The 23,643-nt window shown below is 38.0% G+C and overlaps 4 protein-coding genes across 14 annotated transcripts; 3 read left to right on the top strand and 1 right to left on the bottom strand.

The window, feature by feature from the left end:
* Nucleotides 1-1,739: 1,739 nt before the first annotated feature.
* On the bottom strand, nucleotides 1,740-7,776 carry LOC111437640 (probable protein S-acyltransferase 19). The gene is made up of 9 exons (XM_023075704.1): nucleotides 7,486-7,776; nucleotides 6,482-6,595; nucleotides 5,568-5,975; nucleotides 5,223-5,291; nucleotides 5,040-5,111; nucleotides 4,825-4,953; nucleotides 4,624-4,704; nucleotides 4,195-4,395; nucleotides 1,740-3,237 (listed from the first exon to the last, which is right to left on the bottom strand). Exons 1-9 carry the CDS (start codon nucleotides 7,528-7,530, stop codon nucleotides 2,143-2,145), a joined length of 2,214 nt encoding a protein of 737 aa, XP_022931472.1. The 5' UTR covers nucleotides 7,531-7,776; the 3' UTR covers nucleotides 1,740-2,142.
* A 1,091-nt stretch (nucleotides 7,777-8,867) lies between these two features.
* LOC111437562 (protein FAR-RED ELONGATED HYPOCOTYL 3) lies at nucleotides 8,868-14,346 on the top strand. 8 transcript variants are annotated; one of them, XM_023075575.1, is made up of 9 exons: nucleotides 8,868-9,033; nucleotides 10,536-10,590; nucleotides 10,721-12,930; nucleotides 13,004-13,060; nucleotides 13,349-13,417; nucleotides 13,501-13,569; nucleotides 13,693-13,761; nucleotides 13,849-13,899; nucleotides 13,985-14,346. In XM_023075575.1, the coding sequence occupies exons 3-9, from the start codon at nucleotides 10,759-10,761 to the stop codon at nucleotides 14,039-14,041; spliced, it is 2,544 nt and encodes an 847-aa protein (XP_022931343.1). In that variant the 5' UTR covers nucleotides 8,868-9,033; nucleotides 10,536-10,590; nucleotides 10,721-10,758; the 3' UTR covers nucleotides 14,042-14,346. The 8 variants fall into 8 exon arrangements, with proteins under 8 accessions (XP_022931343.1, XP_022931347.1, XP_022931345.1 ...); XM_023075579.1 differs by having other exon boundaries at nucleotides 8,878-9,033; nucleotides 10,536-10,596; nucleotides 10,718-12,930; XM_023075578.1 differs by lacking the exon at nucleotides 8,868-9,033 and adding an exon at nucleotides 9,040-9,568.
* A 1,503-nt stretch (nucleotides 14,347-15,849) lies between these two features.
* Nucleotides 15,850-20,840, top strand: LOC111437579 (protein FAR-RED IMPAIRED RESPONSE 1-like). 4 transcript variants are annotated; one of them, XM_023075607.1, is made up of 7 exons: nucleotides 15,850-16,120; nucleotides 17,660-19,764; nucleotides 19,836-19,892; nucleotides 19,982-20,122; nucleotides 20,190-20,261; nucleotides 20,359-20,400; nucleotides 20,481-20,840. In XM_023075607.1, exons 2-7 carry the CDS (start codon nucleotides 17,704-17,706, stop codon nucleotides 20,535-20,537), a joined length of 2,430 nt encoding a protein of 809 aa, XP_022931375.1. In that variant the 5' UTR covers nucleotides 15,850-16,120; nucleotides 17,660-17,703; the 3' UTR covers nucleotides 20,538-20,840. The 4 variants fall into 4 exon arrangements, with proteins under 4 accessions (XP_022931375.1, XP_022931377.1, XP_022931376.1 ...); XM_023075609.1 differs by lacking the exon at nucleotides 15,850-16,120 and adding an exon at nucleotides 16,159-16,208; XM_023075608.1 differs by lacking the exon at nucleotides 15,850-16,120 and adding an exon at nucleotides 17,459-17,570.
* A 1,809-nt stretch (nucleotides 20,841-22,649) lies between these two features.
* LOC111437596 (VQ motif-containing protein 22-like) lies at nucleotides 22,650-23,525 on the top strand. Its single transcript, XM_023075633.1, has one exon. The coding sequence runs from the start codon at nucleotides 22,729-22,731 to the stop codon at nucleotides 23,338-23,340; it is 612 nt and encodes a 203-aa protein (XP_022931401.1). The 5' UTR covers nucleotides 22,650-22,728; the 3' UTR covers nucleotides 23,341-23,525.
* Nucleotides 23,526-23,643: the final 118 nt, after the last annotated feature.

The raw sequence follows: 23,643 nt of genomic DNA, 5'->3' as shown, positions 1-23,643 counted from the left end.
GGAATCAAACTTTTTTTTTTTTTTTTTTTTTTGCAGATTAAATGCATAAATAAAAGCAAAGACATTTAAGATTCCTGTGGGAATTTTAATTGAAACGCTTTAGAAAAATAAAAATTAATAATTAAGTTAAAAATTATTCTAATGACAGGTCTAATCTAAAAGTAATTCTATAAGTAATAAGTATTTGATTAAAATATTATTTTGATATCTATACTTTGTTTAATTTTACTCTCACTATTTTCAATAAATTTTTAATTCATTCCATCAAAGTTAAATTTTATTGAAATTAGTTAACAGTAATAATAAATTTCATGCAAAATAGTGAAAATTCTAATATACAATAATAAGTTTTTTAAAAAATCAACAATAAATTCTTTTTTCGACAATTCATCTCTCTCTCGAAAAAAAAATTACTTTTATTAACTATTGGAATATCAATTATGATCAGCTAAATTCACTCAATAAGCTATATTAAATAATTTAAAATCTTATCTAGAAAGACACTTGAAATTATTAACCTTTTGAAAGGTGTTTATATAAAAATCAATTTCATTTAAAATTTAGCACTAAAAACAAAAGCAACGGTAAATTGTAAATTTCAAACTTTTGGATGACACTTTACCCTCCTAAAGATAAGGACAGTTCTTGTGGGACACCCAAGTTTTGGATCATGTGGTCTCCTCCCAAGTTCCAACACTAACTCAATGTCTATATTCTTAAATGGAAATTAGTACACATTGGATAATATTTGTCTCATTCTATAATCAAAAGAGTACGATTATGATTTATTAAAAAGAAAAGTAAAAGACGAAGATAGAAATAAAAGATAAATTACCCTGTGACATAACTCGAGGAGATATAGAGATTTGAACCTACAATAGAAGAAGAACGTGATAATTACCGTTGAACTATACTCATTTGTGTAAAGGCCCAAGCCCACCGCTAGCAAATATTGTCATTTTTTGGGTTTCTAGCTTGCCCTCAAGGTTTTTAAAAAGGGAAAGGTTTCCACACACTTATAGAAGGGTGTTTTGTTCTCCTCCCCAACCAAGGTGGGATATCAGAATCCACCCCTCTTCAGGGCCCAGCGTCTTCACGGGCACTCGTTCCTTTCTCCAATCGATGTGGGACCACCACCATAACCACCCCCCTTCGGGGTCAGCGTCCTTATTGGCACACCACCTCATGTCTACTCCCTTCGGAAAACAACCTCCTCGCTGGCACATTGTCCAATGGCTGGTTTTGATACCATTTGTAACAGCTCAAACCCACCGCTAGCAAATATTGTCCTCTTTAGACTTTTCCTTTCCGACTTCCCCACAAGGTTTTTAAAACGTGTCTACTAGAGAGATTTCCATACACTTGTTTTGTTCTCCTCCCTAACCAACGTGGGATATCCACTTTGACAATTCCTATCAACCATCTTTCAACTCCGCTGTTCCTAATAAATGAGCACGCCTGGTTAGGACTGAGCATGAGGGTAATATTTGTAAATGATTTGAACCTTTTTGTACAAAAGGCCTACTATGTGCTTCCCTTTTCAAAAGCTTTTACAATTTTAAAAAACCTCTACACATATATGAAAAGAATAAAACTTTCTTACCAAAAATCCTCAGCTCCTTCCAGAATTCATCGACTGAAACTCTGCTAGACTTGATTTTGGCCACATAACCTGTAAGATTGAGGAGAAAAAAGTGCTTCCAGAAGGAAGATTATCAGTATTTTAATCCAGGGCGAGAGACTGGAAAATGATGGTGTCAATTAATGATTAGAAAAAAATACTGGGGAAGTGAACTGGATAATAATTCCATGGATTGCCTCAATGAAGTTCAGAGGCTAAGAATTAAAAACTAGGAATATCCTTTTGGCTACAATTTTGAGATGGAGAAAAGGAGTGATTCCCACCTCAATTACAGATTACACCTAAATCCGTGTTAATCAAAATGCATTCTTGAGGAAACTACCTCACATGTACCGACCAATTGAGCTTGCAAACAATGTCAGGTTGCAAGATTTCGGAGCCAAGAATTGATTCCGTCCTTTTGGCTTCTTTTTCCAACTTGCTGATGGGAGAATGTTTTCTAATTACACCTCCTTTCAGGCAGCCAAATCATATGCTTCAGGATTGACCAACCAAACTACCTACCTTAAACGAGAACCGGATGGTCGGCTTTGCTCATAACCACCAGGGACAAAAACAGGGAGTTGGTTTGAAGCCGAGTCCCTTTTGAATCTGGACTCACGGGATAGAGTAATCGTCATTCTGTCTTGGCTTTCTCTCGAAGTCGAGACCCTTTCGTTTCTCAGACTATCTCGAGAAGAGATGTTCAGTAGAGGACCACCGAAGAAAATGGAATCTCCTGTGTACATTAACTTCTCTGCTTGCTGCAATGGAGCTTTTGTGTTGGAAGATGATGCAGGTTGCAATGGATTAACTGGCTTTCTAGTGTTGTTGCTTGTTTCGCCATTTAAATTCGGCAAACCTATCTGCACAGACGATCTAGAAGGACGGGCTTCTGAAGCTGAAACAGGAACTGAGACATACCTCCCAGCTTCTTGGTCCCAGACAACAGATGTCTTCCTGACATCTCTGAGAAGAGAAGTAGGGGCTGAAAGCAATAATGGATCAGTAGTGTTTCCCCTCTGAGCAACCTTATCGTCAAACCCAGAAGTATGAGATCTTGGGTCAGTGACAACAGGGTAGGATGGCTTGGAAGAATATGGGCGTTCAGGAAATAGGCTGGGAATTGATGAAGCAGCACTAAAACGACCCAGACCCAGACCATTACCATGTGGGAGAGGACTGAGGGTGACTGTTTCATGCACATGGCTTGGACTACTGAAGCTACTCATGCTCTGTGTTCCAGTTTCATAATCATCCTGACTAGCTTGACTCGGAGCCAAGGAATTTCTTATGGGAGAGAGCCTAAGATCATTTTTAATCTCTTTGTTTGCACCAGTGTCAGTGCTCACACTACTTCTAACACTTAGGTTTCCGCTGGAGCTCAATTCCGTATCTGGGAAACGGCGGTTATCAAGAGGCCTCAGAACAGATGATGATGCTCTAGCTTTGGCAGCAGCCTTCATGGCCTCATTAGAATCCAGTTTTGCAAGTTTCCAAGCACTAAGACGAACGGCTCTTTTGGGTGCTTTTGGCCCTCTTTCTGAAGCTCCTGCTGCATCTGGGTCAACAGTAGATGGGACCATTCCTGGCTCCAAGTGAGGCACCACTTCATCCTAATGCGTTTAAGTGGGATTAGTTAGTAGTAAGAAACTGTTGTTTTATGATAATAAGAAGCTTGTGAATTGGATAACGCGTGCATAATTTCTCCACACAAAAGATAACAGAAACAAATTAAAACTTATCGGCACAACATAAATAATGAAAGAGCTTGAACTAAAATTTGTTGGAGTTCAAGACCCAAATAGACAAAGTTGGTTCTTTTCCAATTTAAGATAATAATAATAAAAAAAAAAAAAAAAAGCCATTTGGAGGGCAGATAAATGATTTCTATTCATACACCGAGGGTAAAAACAATTTATACCTTTTTCTAAAAGTTCAAAAAGTATTGATTCTCCTTTCGGAAGTTCATACGTATCTTTGAAACGTGGTACTGATGGTTCTGTCCATCTGTTACCAGTAAGGATATTTTCCAGCTTTAAAAAATGTTTAAGGGTATTTTTCAAGTTTTATAAAAAATAAAAAGAATATTAATAAAATTTCGAAAGTTCATGGGTATTTTTGAAAAAAATACTAACGGTTTCCATCCAAAACTAACAAGATAATTTTGAAACTTTAGGAATATTATTGGAACTTTTAAAAGTTAAGAAGTATTTTTTGAGACAAAATACAAAGTTTGGGGTATTTTTTTTATTAGTTTAACCAAATATTTATTCTTCTATTTTTTTCAATTTAAATCCTCTTTGCATTAAATTACATTTACTAATTCATTATGCTTTAATTTACCAAAGTGAAGCTTCAATTTCTCCCCTTTTGAATCTTGACATAATCAAACAGGAAGAAATGAAAAATGACCATCAACCTATGACTGGCTTGAGAAATAAATAAATGGGATTATCGGCTATCAAGCTACATGCAGAAAATATTTACCCAACAGAGAAAATGAAAACAATCACCCAAAAAGTGTGGAGGAGAAAGGTAGGTTCTCTTACTAAAGATTAAAAAGTCAATACCTGATAATCAACAAAAACTCTTGGAGGCGTACACCATGCCCCCTTGTATTGTAAACCAAGAGAACTTCCACCACTCAAACCAGTGGTAGCAGATCCTGATGGAGAGTACATAATGTTTGGCAATTCCTCGTCAACAGAAGCTCCAGCAGGGGCCTCACTTGTAGCCCTCATCGCTATGACATATTCATAGGTTGTAATACCCTATTTCAATACATGTATTAAAACAACTGATGAGAAGATCCGCGCACCAAACAAACCGTCTAATCATGATCCATTAGTTTTCCAAATTGATCTTAGATATAGATATATTATTCTGATTTTAAATGTAGCACTATTTATTGACTATTACCCCATACCACAGTATTTCCCCAAGATCAAGCAACAAAGATCATGGAGAATGAAAAATCTATTCAAGTTCTCATCACTGACCTTTTTAATTAATATCATGTGGAAAAAGAAAAGTTCGCCCAAAGGGATACAGGCCAGCATGGAAACTGCAGTACATATCGCCTGGATAAAACCAAATTCAGACTAGCAATTAGCACCTGACTTGATTTTTTTGATAGTCATAAGTAAAGCTATAAAATATGTGTTTTTGTTACAAGACATAATTACTTAATTTGTCCCTACCACAACTGTCGCAAACGGGGCACGAGAAAAGCCATTTCCAAGTCGATCGATAATTTCAGTTTCCATGCCTCTTTTATTAACGAAGCAACGCACTAAAACAGCAATACCAATTCCAGCTTCAACAACGAGCTGAACCACAAAGGTAACAGTAATTAGCAGCAAAAAATATAGTATACTATGGTTTCAAAGAATAGTATCCAGTTTTTGGTACTTACCCAAACAAGACTTACTGCCATAAGAGAGATAAATGTGATATAGTTTTTCTGCCCCACACAGTTATTGAGCCACTGCAACCACGTTGAAAATACAGGTCAATCTCCAAGTAAAAACCTTAACAAAATGAAAATGAAAAACAAACTAAATCATTTTTTTTTTTTTAAAAAAAAAGAAAGATATACCCGGCAATGGTGATCAAAACCATCAACACATTTATCACAACTTCTACAATGTTTGCTGAACTTCCGCACCTGCAACATTCGTACGTTGTAAATCAAAATAAAGTTTTGTTATCATGGATACATGCGGCCCATTATAAACGGAGTTGCAGGATTATCTTCTAAAAATAAGATGGACAACATTCAAAACCTTGACAACGTTGCATGATTATATAAAACTGATACTAGATGCATGCAGACAAAGTACGAGTAAAGCAAAATATTAACATTTATTGTTCTGACGGACTATGATACTGTACTTATTTAATTTTTACTTGGGAACTATAATAGAGCATCCAAACCAAATACCTCAGCATTGCACAATGTGCAAAATAAAGCATCCTCGGCAGCACTTTGAGGGTCTGCCCCTCCATCCCTTTTTCGACAATCTTCGTGTACAAATAATGCGCAACAAATTAGTCCAATTTTATCAGCACTGCGAACTGTTGGTTGTTCCACTGGTTTGTCTGCTCCGCCAACTTCTCCTACCGAACCTTTCCTACTCGTATTAGCCCCTGATATGGAACTTCTGGAAGGTGATGATGCAGACGAATGTCTGCCATTGACAATTTCATCTAAATTTTGTGGTAGACCCTTCAGTGATAACCCTTGATTATTGTTGGGGTTTGTAACCCGATTATCAAATTTAGACATAATACCAGGGTCAGCTGGATTAATTGCAGTGCATCTCACATAAAGAGTGAACACAAGGAGAGCCTGCAATGCCATGAAAAGATTGAAATAATGAAAGAAAATAGGTTTCCAACCATTTAAATGTTACACAAAATGCTCTTATGACAGTATGGTTTGGTACATTCTACATGTTACAAGTACAAGCACGGTCAATCTAAAGGAGGATCTGATTTAGAGGGATCACTCACCCACTCAATATTCCAAACCCACTACCATCCAAAAACTGATAGTTTTTGTATTTATAATAAGAGACAAAATATGTTTGTATTATCACAAAACTGATAGTTAATGCAATAAATTTTCTTATCCAAGAATTAGTGAGTGCTATAAGTGAACAGTTCTTGGAGGAAAACACCATAGAAAATTCTGAAATGCGCAAAATCGAGCTAGGAAGAAAACTCAAATAGATCAAACTTTCAGGATCTACAAGCTGGAAAATTATTATCCACGAATCAACCCCTCGTAGTGACAGCATCAAGTGCATGCTTGATAATTGAGGTGGTGAGGGAGAGAGTAAATAATATGCATACCACTGGTGAATAAACGCCAACCAATATGTACTCCCAGACATGGCCACCGAGGAAGGGAGCAAAGAAAGCATAAAATGCCACGACCAGTAAACAAAACACTGTGATTGCAACGACCTACATTTCAAGCAAAAAAAATATATTAGAAAGAAACTCAAGGCAGGCATAATACTACTGAGAACAGATTGTTTGTGACAATAACTTGATAATAGGTAAGAACAAAACAAAACAAAAATAAGAAAGACTTCGAGATTCTGAACAACATTCCTAGCCTCAGCTGTACAAACCAGTGACACAAGTACTGGAACGCATTTCAACACTTGAAATTGTGCTCCACATAATATAAAACTGAATGCTGAAGTTCAAAAATCAGACTCCCACTATGCCTAGGTTGAGAATAGGAATAACAAGATACCAAAAAAAAACCCTCATCCCTCCCGCAAGCTCCATCCATGTGTCCAAGCCTAGCGAAAACCAATCATTCCCCAACTTTGAGCAGTGATCCAACATAGATTTACCTAAGAAAACTTGCCATTAAGTATCAATGCCCCATTCCTAAGCCAATTCTCCAAGGGGAAAAAAACGGGAGAAAAAATAGATCACGGACGAAAATACCATCGAGATATCACAAGCTGCAGAATCACGCAGAACTCGAGAAATGAACTCTTTTAGACTTAATAATCTTGAAAGCTACAGTATTATTGCAACATTTCCTCTCGTTTCTCTCTGTAGCCTATCAGAACAAAATCCAATCTATATACTCGACGAGACACAGAATGGAAAAAAAAAAAAAAATCCACATCGTCATTCGGAAGACTGAGAGTAAAGCTGCAGACAATTTCCAACGAACAAACGCCATAAGAGAATCAAATTTCAAACAAACAAACCACCACAACTCAGCCATTTCCCGAGAGAGAGAGATCACACATTGGCAAAACAAAACCCTAAGAAAGCAAGAACCCACAGCAAAAAAGAAACAAACCAAAAACAATCGCAAGGAAGAGTACCTGAAAAGTATGAGCAGGCAGTTGCCATCCATGTTTCCTCACCATAACTCCACAATCGAAACGCCACTCACTGCCGAAGTAAGAACAAACCCACTCTTACACTCCCGTCGACCGGCCGGCGAGCAGAAGAGAGAGAAACCGAAATCAATAGAGGAAGAGAAAGAGAGAAAGTAGTCTCTGTAGCAGCTGAAAGCGATTCCTGGAAAGCGAGAATCAAAGCGGAAGCGGCGAAGCAGTGAAAAGGAACGGCAGATGGGAGAGAAGGGCGCCAAGGTGAGCGTTGACAATGAATCTCAGGAATAGTAGTGCAACACTTAATAATTAATCTCAATTTATTATTTATTTTTTAAATAATAATAATAAAACCGTTTTTTTATTTTGATTAAAAAATTACCGTTGGATTTTAAATTTGGTAATTAATTTAAGGTGGAATTAAATATATTGAATTTACTAAACACATAATTTTAAATTTTAAATTTATCAATAATCTATTAAACTTTATTTAAAATCTATTTTTCTAAAAATTTATAAATAAATAGATACTTAAAAAAATTAAATTTAATATTGTTGAGAGGATTAGGTAAGAAGATGTGATGATACTTTTGGTGGGAAAGAAGGTATTATTTAATGTTTGCTGTTTTGTGGGTCCCACCTATACAATCTCACTCTGCACGGCGGTCCGGGCACATTAGCTCTACGTGGGATCTCACAATTCACCTTGCCCCCACAAACTGGCACGCGGGGAAATGTCTGATTCTGATACCATTTGTAACAGTCGAGCTCATAGCTGAAATATAGATTTTAAGTACTTACAGGTCATATTGTATTGAATAATTACGTCGACCCGACACATTTGAGTAAAAACAAAAACATGAAGATTCCAAAGACACAACACGTCGAGCTGAAATTACGTCATCTCGAGAAAGTTAACTTTCTACTCTTTTGATTCATCGAGCTACAAACCAACGCGAGCTAGGGAAACAACAATTCGATTTATTGATTTAATTAAATAAATATAAAAATTAAAAATAAGTTTTAATAGCAAATTTTAAGTATTTTAAAATAAAAATGGATGTTTTATGAAATTAAATAGAGTGACATCTACCAAATTTATAATTAATTAAATTTAAAATGAATTAATTAAATTTGCAAAGTAATGAATATTAAAAATTGTTGAATTTCGGGGGCAGTTGAGGAAATTGCCCTGGGCCGTTTCTGCACGCGCCGTAAGCGTGGGCCGCCGTTATGAGTCCGAAAATAAAATGCCGGGAAAATAAAAAATAAATCGAAAATAGCGAAGGCGCGAAAGGGTAAAATAGTCCGAAAAAAGAATTGAAAGCGAGTGAGAGAAAAGCGAGTGACGAATTATCCATTGTCAAGAAATAAAAACAAACATCCCCTTCTCCCAGCGGCGAGTGGTTTACAAACCCTAATTTCCCAAATTTTCTCAACTCTTTGCCCCACTCGCGGCGGCAACCCCCACTCGCTCGCCTGTCTCAGCTTCTTCACTCCCTCCCCTTCAGATTCTCTATATGCACTGCACTTCAGGTCCAATTTCTTCTTCTTTTTTTTTTTCTCTCTTTTTCCCTCTTCAACCCCATTACGAACTGTTTCCTTTGATGTTCTCTTTCAATCTTTCCGTTTTTTTCTTCTTTTGTTGTCGCTGTGATTTGCTTGAGATTTTGCCCATGTTGAATGTTCTTGGGTTTGGTGTATTATTCTTGCGCTTCTATGCGGTGGGATTGTTGTTTGTTTCTCGAGAAAGTGCCGGAAAATGGAGGTGGGTGTTTTTTTGTTCGGAAGTAGGAAAATTATGAAATTAAAGGGTCGTCGACGATGGGAAGGTTTATGAAATGAATTTAAAGTTCTGTGGATTGGGGTGTGTTGTATTTTGTCGATGCTGTGGGAATCTTTAGCTGCTGGATGGAAGTGTATGTGTATCCAACTTGCCGGTTTCTTGACAATTCAAGTTCTGCTTCCTGTCTTATTGATCAATCTCCAGTGGCGAACTTCATCAGAGTGACGGACTTCAACATCCAGAGGAATGCTGCGGAATTATTGTGGCATCGGAATTAATTCGAGGGTAAACTATATTGGTGTAGTGCCGGTGTCACCATGAATGATCCTTCTACCTTCTAATGAAATGGTTTAAGATGCCCAAAATTATACCCAGTATGATCGTTTCATTAGTATACATGTAACTTATATTTGGCCACTTTTGATGTGTAAATCTCCAAGCTACGTGCCAGCCCAAAGCTCAGCGCAATGACAAGTTCTTTTAGTTTTTGTCTTACAGCTGGGGGGTATTACGACAGGTTTGCTAAGTGTTCCGGCATGAATGAACCGGTGATGCCATTTAAGTGTCTAGTATGATGTGAAGTTGAAAATTGAATTACTTTAGGATTGTGTCGTTTTCATTGTTCAGCAGAATACTCAAGTGGAATGCTTTTGGTGACAGGGGAAGATTCAATGGATCTTGGTCCTTATGATATCACTTGATCTAACATATAGTAGAAATTGGATGAAGTTTTGGAGATTTAATTGACGTATAGAAGATTTGCTTCGTTGTGTTTAATAGTGAGCTTGTTTCTTTATTTGTTTGTTTGTTTTACTTCATCGTTTTGTTGCAGGGAGGAGACCAGTAACTATCTTTCCTATAATATTGGGTATACGATTAAGCGTGTATATAGATTTTTCTCTTTGCATTGCTATCTTTGCAAATTGCCGATTCTTTTGATTTCGTTTTCAATTATTATTTTATAAATCTACCATTGTGAGGAGAATAAAACTTCATGTGACGTTCCATGCAGTGTCATTGGAAGATTTATGTTGTATTTCTTATCGAGTTTCAATGCGTAGATTGGAAATAACAATTTTCTGCAGGTCTTTTTGGTTCACCGTGAAAGTTTAGAATCTCGATGACAGAAAGTTCAAAATATCGTTATTGAGACAAAATATGAGAATTGAAAATCATTGTTATTGTCTCAAGATATTAAATTTTAGTTCCTTTACTAGCAAACAGCCTTTGATTTTGAGAATTGATGTTGTAGAGTTGATATGCGAGAAAGCAACAATAGCCTGCTTCATTGGTTATGGGCATAGTAGGTATAGACCCTGTAACTAAAAGGCAATGATTTTTTTTTTTCTTTTCAGTTTAGATAACCCTGTTTATGTATATGCAATTAAAATTAAGATTCTAGTCTCTGAGATGTTCACTATTTCATGTCCATTTCAGGTATCTCCAAAGTTCATTAGCCATAGGCTCATTTCGCCATGGATATAGATCTTAGGTTACCTTCTGGTGAGCACGACAAAGATGAAGAACCGAATGGAATTAATAATATGTTGGATGTGGAAGAAAAACTTCATAATGGAGTTATTGAGAGTGGAAATAATATGGTTGATGCTACAGATGGGATGCACGTTGAAGATGGTGGAGATTTAAATTCCCCCATGTTAGACATGGTAATGTTTAAAGAGGACACGAATCTGGAACCACTTCCTGGCATGGAATTTGAATCACACAGTGAAGCATATTCCTTCTATCAGGAATATGCTCGTTCTATGGGATTCAACACAGCAATACAAAATAGCCGCCGTTCAAAGACATCAAGGGAATTTATTGATGCAAAATTTGCATGTTCACGTTATGGCATGAAGAGAGAGTATGATAAGTCCTTCAATCGTCCACGTGTAAGGCAAACTAAGCAAGAAAGTGAAAATTCAACTGGTCGAAGAGCATGTGCAAAGACAGACTGCAAAGCTAGCATGCACGTAAAGAGGAGGGCGGATGGTAAATGGGTTATACATAGTTTTGTTAAGGAGCATAACCATGAGCTTTTACCAGCTCAAGCTGTCAGTGAACAAACAAGAAAGATGTATGCTGCAATGGCTAGGCAATTTGCTGAATACAAAAATGTTGTAGGACTCAAGAATGACTCGAAGAATCCATTTGACAAAGTTCGCAATTTTGCTTTTGATGCTGGAGATGCAAGGATTTTACTCGACTTTCTTACTCAGATGCAGAATTTGAACTCTAACTTCTTTTATGCTGTCGATATTGGAGAAGACCACCGACTAAGGAATTTATTTTGGATCGATGCAAAAAGTAGGCATGATTATATTTATTTTAATGATGTAGTTTCTCTTGATACTACCTACATCAGAAATAAATATAAGTTGCCCCTTGCTTTCTTTGTTGGGGTGAATCAACATTATCAATTTATGTTGCTTGGATGTGCTTTGCTATCAGATGAAAGTCCAACAACATATGCTTGGCTATTGCACGTGTGGTTGAAAGCAATCGGTGGACAGGCTCCAAAAGTTATTATCACTGACCATGATAAGGTACTGAAATCAGTCATTCAAGAGGTGCTTCCAAATGTGTATCATCACTTCACTCTGTGGCACATATTAGCGAAAATTTCTGAAAACCTTGGCAATGTAACAAAACGGCACGAAAATTTTATGGCGAAATTTGAAAAATGCATCTATAGATCATGGACAACTGAAGAGTTTGAGAAAAGGTGGTGGAAACTGGTTGATAGATTTGAACTCAGAGAAGATGAATTGGTTCAGTCCTTATGTGAAGATCAAAGACAATGGGCACCAACATATATGAAAGATGTCTTTTTGGCTGGAATGTCCGTGGCACAGCGATCTGAAAGTGTAAACTCCTTCCTTGACAAGTATTTGCACAAGAAGACCACTGTGCAAGAGTTTGTGAAACAGTATGAATCAATTTTACAGGATAGGTATGAAGAGGAAGCAAAAGCTGATTCTGATACATGGAACAAACAACCCACTTTAAGATCTCCTTCACCGTTTGAGAAGAGTATTTCGGGAATGTACACACATGCGGTATTTAAAAAATTTCAAGTCGAGGTCTTAGGTGCTGTTGCTTGCTTTCCTAGGAAAGAAAAGGAAGATGAGAAAAGCATTACATATCATGTTCAAGATTTTGAAAAGAATCTAGTCTTCATTGTTGTATGGAATGGATTGAAGTCGGAAGTTTCTTGTCTGTGCCGGTTGTATGAATATAAAGGTTACCTTTGTAGACACGCTATGGTTGTTCTTCAAAAGTGTGAACTTTCTACTATTCCAACTCAATATATTTTAAAGCGGTGGACAAGAGATGCTAAGAGCAGACATTTATTGGGAGAAGAACCTGAGCTAGTACAGTCTCGGGTGCAACGGTACAATGATCTATGCCAGCGAGCATTGAGATTGATTGAAGAGGGATCTTTGTCCCAAGAGAGTTACAGTGTTGCAGCACATGCACTTGATGAAACTCTTGGAAATTGTATTGGTGTCAATAATTCTAATAGAACCTTTTTAGAAGCCGGTCCATCGGCAGCTCATAGTCTACTCTGCATCGAAGAAGATAGTCAGATTAGAAACATAGGCAAGACAAACAAGAAAAAGAATCCAACTAAGAAAAGGAAGGTTAGTTGTTCGCGGTATGGTTGTTTATGTTTGAAGTGTATTACATGTTGAAAATGACACTTTCGAATTGCAGGTGAATTCTGAACCTGATGTCATGACTGTTGGAGCACATGATAACTTGCAGCACATGGTTTGTCTATCAATCTATCTCTATCATTACTACAATTATATGAACTCGTGTTGAATCCCAAAATAATAGACAATTTTGTTCATCTCCAAACGGTTTTTTGAGCCAATCCAAATCAACCATAAAAGTAGATTTAATCTTGACTTTTTCGATGTTTGAATTCATCTTTGGAAATAAAAAGGAGTTGGGGTATTATAATTGATTAAATCTCTTTTGAAAAATTGCTCTACTTAAAGGTAAGCTACAAACCATTGTCAATATATCGATGATTCTTTCCCGTCTCTTTCTCAGGACAAATTAAGCTCAAGAGCTGTAACCCTTGATGGCTATTTTGGCGCACAGCCAAGCGTGCAAGGAATGGTATGATGTTATCGAGTCTCTCTTTCGTACCGTAATTAGTGAACTTGCGAAGTTTTCAGTTCCATGCCCTCTTATCTTCTCAGGTACAACTGAACTTAATGGCACCGACCCGTGATAATTACTATGGAAATCAACAGGCCATCCAGGGGCTGGTAAGCTTTATGGTTACACAAAAAAGTATACGTCGGTTCGACCTTAGTATAAAATACATGAACTCTTTATCCTTTTCTTATCCGTCCGCAATTATTAGTTATTTTGTGTTCTTTCATTTATAGGGGCAATTAAACTCCATAGCACCTAGCCATGATGGTTATTACCCAGCTCAACCGAGCATTCATGGACTGGTATGTTACATTTTGAGACTGTATTATTCAGCTCAGCCTATTTCTATTCTAGTCACCACATTTTACAAAAGCGGTTTGTTCCTGCAGGGACAAATGGATTTCTTCCGAGCACCAGCTGGTTTCGCCTACGGCATTCGGGTTAGTTTACTGAACACAATCGATATCTTCCACTGCATTATGCAATTTATATGTCATCCAAATTCAATAAGTTTCCTCGTGGCAGGACGATCCCAATGTACGAACAACTCAATTGCATGATGATGCATCAAGACATGCATGATTAATCCCTGATCTTAGTGAAGGTGCTTCACGAGTTGAAATAAATGTATCTATTTGTATTTAGCCATAAAAAGAAACTTTGCACATGGAGAGTCAGTTTTGAACCATCATTTTGCAGGTGCAGGAAACAACTCATTCTTCTAGTCTGTAAAAATAGAATATATCTTTCCAAGTTAGTGGCTGGAGATATACTGAATGTTGGTCCTCAAGTGATTGTATCATAAAAAAGTATGCTGTATCTCATCATTGTCATTTATCTTACATGGTTCTTCTTGAACGATGATAACGTAATACCGATTCAGCCTAGAGTTATTTGTAACTAGTCGGTACGTAGAGCTTGAATCACTGGTTCCTGGTTCGGTCGTTTCAGGTCCAAGAAGCCAAAGGCTTTATGGAAATGGTTGCTATAGCATACTCTGATATAGTGTTTTTTTCAGGGAGAAATAGGAAGTGGGAGGAAATTTGGGCGCTGTCTTAAGTTTTTTGTTGTCAACTTGGAACATTGTTTGAGTTTTGTTCTGTTCTTCCCTGTATTTTTCTTATGAGGAATGTAATTTTTGTTTCTTATTAGGAAAAAGAACGATTTTGTTTATCCTACGTGGTCGCGTTCGAGTGACATCGTTTGTCCTTATGGAGCTGAATTCGACTTGAAACTGAGTTTTTGTGTGGTAAGTGATGCCATCGTTTGTCCTTACGGAGCTGAATCCGACTTGAAACTGAGTTTTTGTATGGTAAGTCAAGCCATCATTTGTCCTTATGGAGCTAAATCCGACTTGAAACTGACTTTTTGCGGGGTAAGTCAAGCCATCGTTGTCCTTATGGGTTTAAGTGGCATCGTTTGTCCTTACGGAGCTGAATCCGACTTGAAACTGACTTTTTACGTGGTAAGTCAAGCCATCATTGTCCTTATGGCTTCGAGTGACATCGTTTATTCTTCAAATATTTGTTCCGTTTCGATCATTATATAAACATTTTTGTCATTTTTGTTCATTTTGACAGGAAAATGAAAGAGTCTTATCCAGGAGAAGGGAGCAGATTAGGTTCGTTGTTTGTATAGAGTTCTTCGAATTTAACTAAAATTTGGGTCTCAAAAATTAATTTTTGTATACTTTGGTATCAATTTCAAATTTTGCTTCTTTTGTTTGAAAAGTTGCATTTAAAATTTTAACCTCTTAAACGTTAAAAATATTTTCAAAACAAAAATCCCGACCTTTCAATGCAAATCTCGCGTTGTGACAAATCATAAAAGATTAAAAAGAATAAAGAGTCGAATAGCTTCATTTTTTGTTAAGGTAATATATCGTTCATCCTTTAAGATCAAAAGATTATGGAGGAAACAAATTTTTAGGAGCCTCGATCTCATGATCAAATACTAGAAATTAGGATTAATAACGAAATCGATGATGATCAAGTCAATGACTATGATTACTCGGGAAAAACATTTCTTCTTTCATTATAAGTCAATCATTTTTTCTAACATTATAGTTTTTGTGAACTCGAGACTCCAACAATTTTTCTCTCACAGACATGTTCTCTCACAAATGTGTCAATTTTTTCTACGACTTGTTGTATCAATTATAACATATATTTATTTTGAGACCGTTTTCAGGTCGAAAAGATGGGACACAATAGACAACATAATTTAAACCAAGGTGTTATAAGACTAAAATTTTTTTTTTTTTATGCATTAAAAAAAATTAAAAATTTATTAAACACTAAAATCATTAAATTTGTGATATAATGATTTTAATACACGCGCACACGCGTGTGGCTTTAAGGGGGGAAACCCACCAAAAATGGGATTTTGAGCTAAACAAGCTATTCTTGTTTTCTTCTTGGCGCTGGTGAAGAGAGCTCTGAATTTGGCGCCGACAGAGCGTGGCAACAATACCAAGAAAAGAAGCGAGTGAAACTTGAAATTGGAATCCAAATTGACCCAATTCTCTCAATCTCTCCCCCACAGTTTTCGATCGGCGAGTGAGTTTCAAACCCTAATCTCCCAATCGAAGAACCCCCTTCCCCCACTCGCGCAATTCCTTCACTCGCTGCTTGTGGGTGTGCGGGGGCCTTCCTTCTTCAGGTCTCTCTCTCTTTCTCTCAACTTGCTCTTAGTCTTTGTCTTTGTCTTCACTGCTGGGTTTCTGTGTCACTTTTCTGCGATCTTCATGGTGCTTTCTCTTGGGATTTTCCATTTTTTATGCCTGTTTGTTGCCTGATGAAATGTCGATGGAGAATTGTTTCTATATGTGTAGTTTACTTGATGGGATTTGAGAAATGTGCCATTCTACTGTTGCTTCTTCTCCCCCTCCCCCTGATATTAGCTAATTTGAGATGGGTTTTGTTTGTATGTTTGGTTTCTCTATCAATGTTGGGAGATTGTGTCGTTATAGTACTCTTTGACTTCTTGAATTGGGATTCTGCCGATAGTCACTTCTTGAGTTTTGTCTCTTAGTCACTAACACGGGAGATGGATTTTAACCGTCTTTACTCAGATTTTGAATAGCTGTCCCGTTGATTACATTTTTTCGTGTGGGTTGGAACTTACCTGACAAGGAATTTCACTGCCTTAGATGAATAAGACAACCTTTTCATTTTTTTTCATATTGAATATTGAAACGTAATAAGAATTAGAGGGGTTAAGCTTTTTATCATCCTAGTATCGAGCTATTTTTTCGTAGGCTGGAGCCCGCTATGCCGAAAGCGAGAGAAACTCTATCCCTCTCTTTTCTTTTTTCGCCCCCATGTCGCCACACGGGAGGGACATGGGGACGTAAAAAAGGAGATCCTATCGCCTTGTTCTCCACAGCTGTTATTAACAGACGTTATGTAGATTATGTGCATTTGATGTAGCAGTATATTGTTAAAAGGTTTGATGTCTCGTATTTGCTTGTAGAGTTACTGAAAAAGTTCCCATCACGTTTGTTTACTCGGTTAGCTGTTTTTGAAGTCTTCAATCATGTGAATGTTGGCATTTAATTACTGTTCATGATTTTCAAAATGCAAGCTATAAAACATTGACCATTGACCGGTAATCTTCATTACCAAGTGTAAGATCCCACATCGGTTGGGGAGGAGAACGAAACACCCTTTATAAGGGGATGGAAACCTCTTCTTCGCAGAAGCGTTTTAAAAACCTCGAGGGTAAGCCCGAAAGGAAAAGCCCAAAGAGGACAATATCTGCTAGCGGTGGGCCTGAGTTGTTACAAATGATATCAGAGCCAGACACCGGGCGATGTACCAGCGAGGAGGCTATTCCCCGAAGGGGGGTAGACACGAGGCAGTATGCTAGTAAGGACGCTGGGCCCCGAAGGGGGGTGGTTTGTAAGATCCCACATCGGTTGGGGAGGAGAACGAAACACCCTTTATAAGGGTGTGGAAACCTCTCCCTACTAGGCGCATTTTAAAAACCTTGAGCATAAGCCCAAAGAGGATAGTATCTGCTAGCGGTGGGCCTAGGCCGTCACACCAAGTGAGGAATATAAATTAAATCCCGTTGAATAATGGATTTGAAAGTTCATGGAGTTTGCCGGGTGATCTCTCTATCATTTCACAGGGAATTTCAGTCAAAACAATAGACTGTAAATTTTGCTATGCTGAAAAGTTATGAACTGTGTGGCAGCATTTAGGTGAAATGTGAAGACTCTACTTCTTATTGCTGAGCAAATGGTTGATGTTGTGGATGAAATGCATGATAGAGATGGTGGAATTATTAGTTTACCAAAGAAGGACACCCTTTTTGAAGAGGATATAGACTTTGAGCCGCACAATGGCATTGAATTTGAGTCCCATGAAGCTGCATACACATTTTATCAAGAATATGCCAAATCAATGGGATTCACCACATCGATTAAGAATAGTCGACGTTCAAAGAAATCAAAGGAGTTTATCGATGCAAAATTTGCGTGTTCAAGATATGGAGTTACTCCTGAATCTGAGAGCGGAAATAGTCGAAGGCCCAGCGTGAAGAAGACCGATTGTAAAGCCAGCATGCATGTGAAGAGAAGGCCAGATGGAAGATGGATTATTCACGAGTTCATAAAAGATCATAATCACGAGCTTTTACCTGCTCTTGCGTATCATTTTCGTATCCATAGGAATGTAAAGCTGGCAGAGAAGAATAACATCGACATATTGCATGCTGTTAGTGAAAGAACACGGAGGATGTATGTCGAGATGTCGAAAAAATGTGGCGGGTATAGAAATTTCAGTTTTCCGCAGATTAACACGAGTTATCAGTTTGACAAAGGCCGGTATTTAGCTCTTGATGAGGGGGATGCCCAAATATTGCTCGAATACTTCAAACGTATCCAAAAGGAGAATCCCGACTTTTTCTATGCTATAGACTTAAATGAAGAGCAGCGTCTGAGAAACTTGTTATGGGTCGATGCCAAAAGTAGAAGCGATTATGTTAGTTTCACTGATGTCGTTTCATTCGATATCTCATACATTAAAACCAATGATAAGCTTCCGTTTGCTCCGTTCATTGGGGCGAACCATCATGCGCAGTCAATGATACTTGGTTGTGCACTGGCTGCAGATTGGACTAAGCCAACATTTACCTGGTTGTTGAAGACATGGCTTAGAGCAATGGGTGGGAAAGCTCCCAAAGTTATTATATCTGATCAAGACAAGGCCTTGAAGTTAGCCATTGAAGAAGTCTTCCCAAATACCCGCCATTGCTTTGCGCTTTGGCATATATTGGAAAAGATTCCTGAAACTCTTGCTCACGTCATCAAACGAAACGAAAACTTCTTGGCAAAGTTTAATAAGTGCATTTTCAAGTCGTGGTCAGACGAGCAGTTCGATATGCGATGGTGGAAGATGGTTACTAGATTTGAACTTCAAGACGATGAATGGATTCAATCATTGTATGACGATCGTAAAAAATGGGTACCGACTTATATGGAGGATATCTTCTTGGCTGGAATGTCAACCGCCCAACGTTCCGATAGTATGAATGCTTTCTTTGACAAATACATTCACAAGAAAATCACTCTGAAAGAGTTCTTGAAACAATATGGTATCATTCTGCAAAATCGGTACGAAGAAGAAGCAATAGCGGATTTCGATACATTGCATAAACAGCCCGCCTTAAAATCTCCTTCTCCCTGGGAGAAACAAATGTCTACAGTTTACACACACACAATATTTAAGAAGTTCCAAGTTGAAGTTCTCGGGGTAGTTGGCTGTCGTATGAGAAAAGAAATCGACGATGGAGCGATTACTACATTCAGAGTTCAGGACTGTGAGAAAGATGAGCATTTTCTAGTAAGGTGGCATAAATTGAACTCTGAAGTTTCTTGTTTTTGCCGTTTGTTTGAATATAAAGGTTTTCTTTGTCGACACGCATTGATCGTGTTACAAATGCTCGATTTTCGGAGTATCCCGCCTCAATACATTTTAAAGAGGTGGACAAAAGATGCTAAGAGTAGGCAACCAATTGCTGAAGGAACAGAATTTAGACAGAACAGAGCACAACGTTACAACGATTTATGTAAAAAGGCAATTGAATTGAGCGAAGAAGGATCACATTCCGAGGAGTGTTATAATATAGCGGTTCGTACATTGGTCGAAGCTCTAAAGAACTGTGTTAATATTAACAACTCAAAAAGTGCTCCAGCTGAATCTAGCGTTCACGCGCATGGTCTACGTGAGGAGGACGAGAATCAGGGAAGTATAACTGCTAAAACAAATAAGAAGAAGAGTGTAAACAGAAAACGAAAGGTTCGTCACGTTTTTTATTCGTGAAAGCTTTCTGAAGAAACATTTTTTGATTCAAGAATCCCTTTTCTCAGGTACAATCTGAAGCAGCTATGATACTCGTCGAACCACAGGACAACTTGCAGCAAATGGTCGAATCTCCCTACTACGTACTTCATTAGCAATGCGCATTTATCACATAGTTAAGGATTTCATTTTCATTCGGACTTTCGACTTGCAGGATAGTTTAACCTCGGATAGCATGACCCTGAGCGGATATTACGGAACCCAACAGAACGTTCAAGGATTGGTACAGCTGAACTTGATGGAGCCTCCCCATGACGCATCGTACTACGTCGATCAACAAAGCATTCAAGGGCTGGTTAGTCTTGCTATGGTTGTTGTTGCATATTCAATGATCATTCAAATTCAATATATTCGTTTTACAGGGACAGTTAAACACAATTGCAGCCAATCATGATGGGTATTTTGGGGCGCAGCATAGTAGCATTCATGCACTGGTATTAATCATGTTCCAATGAATATGCTTGAGGGAACGTTTACTCCAGCCAATGTCTGAAAGTTCTTCATTTTTGTTTTGGTTTTGTTTACGTACAGGTGGATTATCGACCGGCTACGAGTTATAACTATAGCTTACAGGTTTATATAATTCGGTATCGTATTTGAGAACGATCTTTCTGGTTTCGTTTAATAAAACTGTGCTGCCAAAATAATTGCAGGACGAGCAACATTTGAGATCTGCACAGCTTCATGGCAGTAGTTCTAGACATACTTAATGAAGAAACAGATACAAAAAGTATATACAGGACGCACGCCCAGACCCCGGAGTTCTTAGTGCCACCGTGCCACCGTGCCCGAGCTTCTTTACTTTTTTTTTTCGATCGGAAGGAGGAGAGGGAAACAATTTGGGCTGTAAAGTTGTAGCAGAAATCAGTGATTTTGTTTTGAAAGAACCTGCTGTGTTTGGAAGGCTGAGTTCTTCCTTCCTGTATGATATTGAGAATCTGGGAATGCTCTCTAACTATGTTTTTGGAAGGCCGAGTTCCTTCCTGTAAATTCAATTTTTTTCTTCCTACTCACAGGATTAATTCATTCGATGCTTGCTACGAGCGGGTCAACCCAATATCGAGAGACTCAGCCACATCTCTCGAGTCAAACTCAATCACTGGCAGGTATTGTTTGGTCTAGTGTCGGGATTTCTCTTTTCTTCTTGCTTATCACCTACTATTTTAGTGTAGTTTTTAGTAGTAAGAGCTATTATCCTAAGGGGTAGGAACATGACAAACCATTAGAATCAATTCTCGAACCAAATACGACGAGTAGTGGGGTCCTGAGCTAAGAAGTAGCATACTCATCGTCGTTAAAATATCCCCACAAGGGGACGGAAATACAATGTAATTAAAAATTTAGAAAATTCTTCTCCACTTGCTTGCTCGGTTCATGGTGTATATGAATTTCCTCAAAATATAGAGACGGGAATTGGGATTATAATTCTATTGAATGAAGAGGCACTCATCATCATCATCATCCATAGGTTCGTGTCATGTATAGCATGTAACAAAACATGTGCTTACGCCATGCAGTATTATTTGATGCAACTCTACTTGCTTTACAAGTAAAATATTAGGGTTTCAACCTAATTCTAAGAAGTTCTCGAGATAAGAGTTTTAATTTATTTCTCAAAATTTTGAGGTGGGTTTTAATTGGATTAAATTATGATTAATAATCTAAATTAATTATTATCGTTTAAACCTATCTAAAAAAGTTGTCTCAACATCATTAATTTTCTAATGGTTACAAAAATTAGTACTTATTATATATATATATATATATGAATGTCTTGGCGTATAAGCAAGGCAAAATTGTGGATGTTAAAAGTATAAAGAAATTGAAAGAAAGAAAAAACTATAATATATAATTCCTGATGTAGAAGTTATCATTTTGTTTCGTGAAATTATGGAGTCTTCTTTAGGGTAAGAAATTATCACTTTTTTTAAATTTAGTTCATATACGCTATTGAGAGCCTTTGCTAGTTGAATCCCGTCTAGTAGACCCTAATGAAACATTTAGTGGCATGATTAACGTTGATGTACGTAAGTTGCGTCCCCATCACAATCTCGAATGAAACTATCCATGAAATTGTGTCTCATGTGAAACGTAGATCGTCGTTATTGGGTTATCAGGTTTCGATATGGGTGAGTTTGAATGACATCTCTACTGGGTTATTCTTTACAAGTTGTGGAAACACGAGTAGGGTTCTCTAAGAGCTGAATATGAGTTTTATATATTTATTTTATTCTCCGTTTTCATAAAATTTGAGTGAGATCCCACATCGATTAGAGAGATAAATATATGCCAAAGAAGACGTGGGGCTCGAAGGGGATGGATTGTGAGGTCCCACATTGATCGGAGAAAGGAACGACTAACGAGTGTAAGCAAGGATGTCGGACCCTGAATAGGGGTGGATTGTGAGATCCTACATCGGTTAGAGAGTGTAACGAAACATTCTTTATAAGGGTGTGGAAACCTTTCCCTAGCCGACACGAAACTCAAAAGGAAAAGCACAAATAGGACGATATCTGCTAGCGGTGGGCTTAAACAGTTACGAACCAATCTAGAAACGTGATAACTAATGTCTTATCCACAACCATATTCATATATATGATAAAAACAATGGTGGTTCGACACAATCATGTAAAAAAATCAAAATAAAAAGCAAAAAGATGAAAGGGTATGATCCAAAAGAATCCCTAAAGTGAGGCAAAAGGCAGCTACCACCACCATTGATGTGTGTTCTTGAAGTTGGAGATTATGATTTGATGGGGTTTGTAATGAATGGCGATGTTTTCATGTGTTTCCAAGAAAATCATGTAACTCAATTGCCTTACCCTACTCCTCCTTCATAACCCAAACAACAAACAAGAACAGAGCACAGATCAATTACCCAATTTTCTAATTGTTTAAACCATGTCCGGCCCTGGCGATTGGCTTCAATTTTACCATCAAAATCTTACTACCACGGCGGCGCCACCGCCTTCCGATCAATCCACCTCCGAGATGGTCTTCGTCGATCGAGTTTCCGACGCCATCGCCTCCGCAAACACCGGCGCTTCCACTGGCTTGAATCCGGAACGTCGTGTAGCGAAGCCGGTTCGCCGCCGGTCCAGGACGTCTCGGCGGACTCCGACGACCTTGCTCAATACAGACACAACTAATTTCAGAGCGATGGTTCAACAATTCACCGGCGGTCCAACTCCGCCTTTCGCCTCATCGATTTCCCCCAATTTTTCGTTAGGGTTCGGCGCGATTCCTCAATCGAATTCCGGCTTGATTTCTCCGCCGTCTGGTTATCCACTGCAGTTTTACCATCACAACCCCCAACCGTTCATGATTCCAGCATCCGCACACGGCGGCGAATTTCTTCAGAGGCTATCCGCCGCGAAGCCAGGAAATGGCGGAGTCGCCGCAGACGGATTTCTGATGGAAAATGCAATTTCTTCTCAAATTCCTCCAGCCGGAGCTTCTGCAGATTCCTCCAACAAGAGCAACGCCGGTAGTGGCGGCGGCTTTCTGTTCTGACGACGGGGAAAGAATTCCAGCGCCGGCGCCGATGATGGACCTGAGTAATTTTGGGCTATGTAGAAAATTTCAGGGCACTCATTGGCAACGACAAGGTGAAGTGAAGAAGAAGAAGTCCTTTCATTTTTATTTTTTTAATATATATATTTTTTAATTTTCCTTAGGATTTTATTATAATTTTATTGCTAGAAGAAATAGGGTTTTGGCTTTTGTGTTTGAATATTCTTCGTTTGTTTATGTTTCTTTTACAAAAAAAAAAAAAAAAAAAAAAAAAAAAAAAAAAAAAAAAAAAAAAAAAAAAAA

This window comes from Cucurbita moschata, unplaced genomic scaffold, assembly GCF_002738365.1.
Source record: "Cucurbita moschata cultivar Rifu unplaced genomic scaffold, Cmos_1.0 Cmo_Scf00064, whole genome shotgun sequence".
Lineage (NCBI taxonomy): Eukaryota > Viridiplantae > Streptophyta > Magnoliopsida > Cucurbitales > Cucurbitaceae > Cucurbita > Cucurbita moschata.
The sequence above is the reverse complement of the archived record's forward strand: the minus strand, read 5'-3'. Positions and strand labels throughout refer to the sequence as shown.

Excerpts from the sequence above, each read along its gene's own strand:
- LOC111437640 (XM_023075704.1), bottom strand. The coding sequence starts at position 7,530 with ATGGTGAGGAAACATGGATGGCAACTGCCTGCTCATACTTTTCAG. Across the intron at positions 6,596-7,485 it reads TGCCTGCTCATACTTTTCAG|GTCGTTGCAATCACAGTGTT; the intron begins GTACTCTTCCTT and ends CTTGAAATGTAG. Across the intron at positions 5,976-6,481 it reads TTGGCGTTTATTCACCAGTG|GCTCTCCTTGTGTTCACTCT; the intron begins GTATGCATATTA and ends ATGGCATTGCAG.
- LOC111437579 (XM_023075607.1), top strand. The coding sequence starts at position 17,704 with ATGGTTGATGTTGTGGATGAAATGCATGATAGAGATGGTGGAATTATT. Across the intron at positions 19,893-19,981 it reads AGGACAACTTGCAGCAAATG|GATAGTTTAACCTCGGATAG; the intron begins GTCGAATCTCCC and ends TTCGACTTGCAG. Across the intron at positions 20,401-20,480 it reads GTTATAACTATAGCTTACAG|GACGAGCAACATTTGAGATC; the intron begins GTTTATATAATT and ends AAATAATTGCAG.
- LOC111437562 (XM_023075575.1), top strand. The coding sequence starts at position 10,759 with ATGGATATAGATCTTAGGTTACCTTCTGGTGAGCACGACAAAGATGAA. Across the intron at positions 13,061-13,348 it reads ATGATAACTTGCAGCACATG|GACAAATTAAGCTCAAGAGC; the intron begins GTTTGTCTATCA and ends TCTCTTTCTCAG. Across the intron at positions 13,762-13,848 it reads AACCGAGCATTCATGGACTG|GGACAAATGGATTTCTTCCG; the intron begins GTATGTTACATT and ends TTGTTCCTGCAG.
- LOC111437596 (XM_023075633.1), top strand. The coding sequence starts at position 22,729 with ATGTCCGGCCCTGGCGATTGGCTTCAATTTTACCATCAAAATCTTACT.